Source organism: Nelumbo nucifera, chromosome 1 (assembly GCF_055504915.1).
Source record: "Nelumbo nucifera cultivar China Antique chromosome 1, China Antique-T2T, whole genome shotgun sequence".
In the NCBI taxonomy this organism is placed as follows: domain Eukaryota; kingdom Viridiplantae; phylum Streptophyta; class Magnoliopsida; order Proteales; family Nelumbonaceae; genus Nelumbo; species Nelumbo nucifera.
In genome coordinates, this window is record NC_142649.1 from 28,048,981 (window position 1) to 28,049,992 (window position 1,012).

A 1,012-nucleotide genomic window follows, 5' to 3' on the forward strand; every position below is an offset into this window, starting at 1 on the left:
TTATGGCTTCATGCCGGCCCCTTTACTAATCACAATAGGCCAGCCGAAGAAATATTCCCATTCACCAGTAGCCCTATTGAAAGAATAAAGGCCAGCTTTCAAGATCGCCCAGGTACAATAACTGCTGCATCGATTTAAATCCCTTTTCGCATGATATATTTCGAAGCTACCGTTTACAGTAGACCCTCCTGTCCCTGTCCAATCCATCCCACACCAGAAGAGTGTGGTGTCGAACAGGTTGTCATGAAAACTCCAAGTATAGTTCTGGTAATAACCTATGACGTGGTCACCCAAATCGTCATCCTTCGATTTGCAGTGAACGTGGAGGTTCTTCCCAGGCTCCAACATGTTGATCAACATCACTTGAATTTTTTTGTAGTAAACTCCTGATACCATCACTGATGAATGGCTCAAACTGAGCACTATCAGCGCCATGGCTACCACATGCATGAAGCTCCAGCGAAACTGAGTACCCATTTCGGATCTCTTGGTATGCTGTACCATCACTAATGTTGTTCAACGTTGGTTGGTATATATTTATAATTTTATATATAACTGATGAGACTAATTAATGGTGGGAGGGAAGAAGAGAGTTAACCCCTTTTAGCAGAGAGTGATGATCCAGTAGGAGTGGCTACGCTGAGTGAATCATAGCTTGTTCATCACTGGTTGGCTGTAGAACTTCTAAACCAATGAGAGATGGCACGTTAGGGCTCACAGAATTTACCCAGCGTGACCCCTTTCTCTCTGGATCATCGATCACTCTTCGAAGTTGGTTTTTCCCTTGAGGGACAGGCTGTGTACTGTGCATGTATGAATGAATGTGCTCATTGATTCCTCGTACAAATCACCCAAGTACGTTTCATGTAAACGTCCACAAGATAGTGTAACCTAAAGGTGCCAATTAACTAGCTCAGTTGGTAAGGTCTCGTCTCTGGTTGGATATGGCTGAGACTTGGAATGACTCTTTTCTTCACCAGGGTTTATTGATGCCAGCTAAATCCGATCCAAA

At 43.7% G+C, this 1,012-nt stretch overlaps 1 protein-coding gene across 1 annotated transcript; it reads right to left on the bottom strand.

Annotated features, from left to right (window-relative positions):
• LOC104609708 (self-incompatibility protein S1-like) lies at positions 1-477 on the bottom strand. Its single transcript, XM_010276078.1, has one exon. It carries the CDS (start codon positions 475-477, stop codon positions 1-3), a length of 477 nt encoding a protein of 158 aa, XP_010274380.1.
• Positions 478-1,012: the final 535 nt, after the last annotated feature.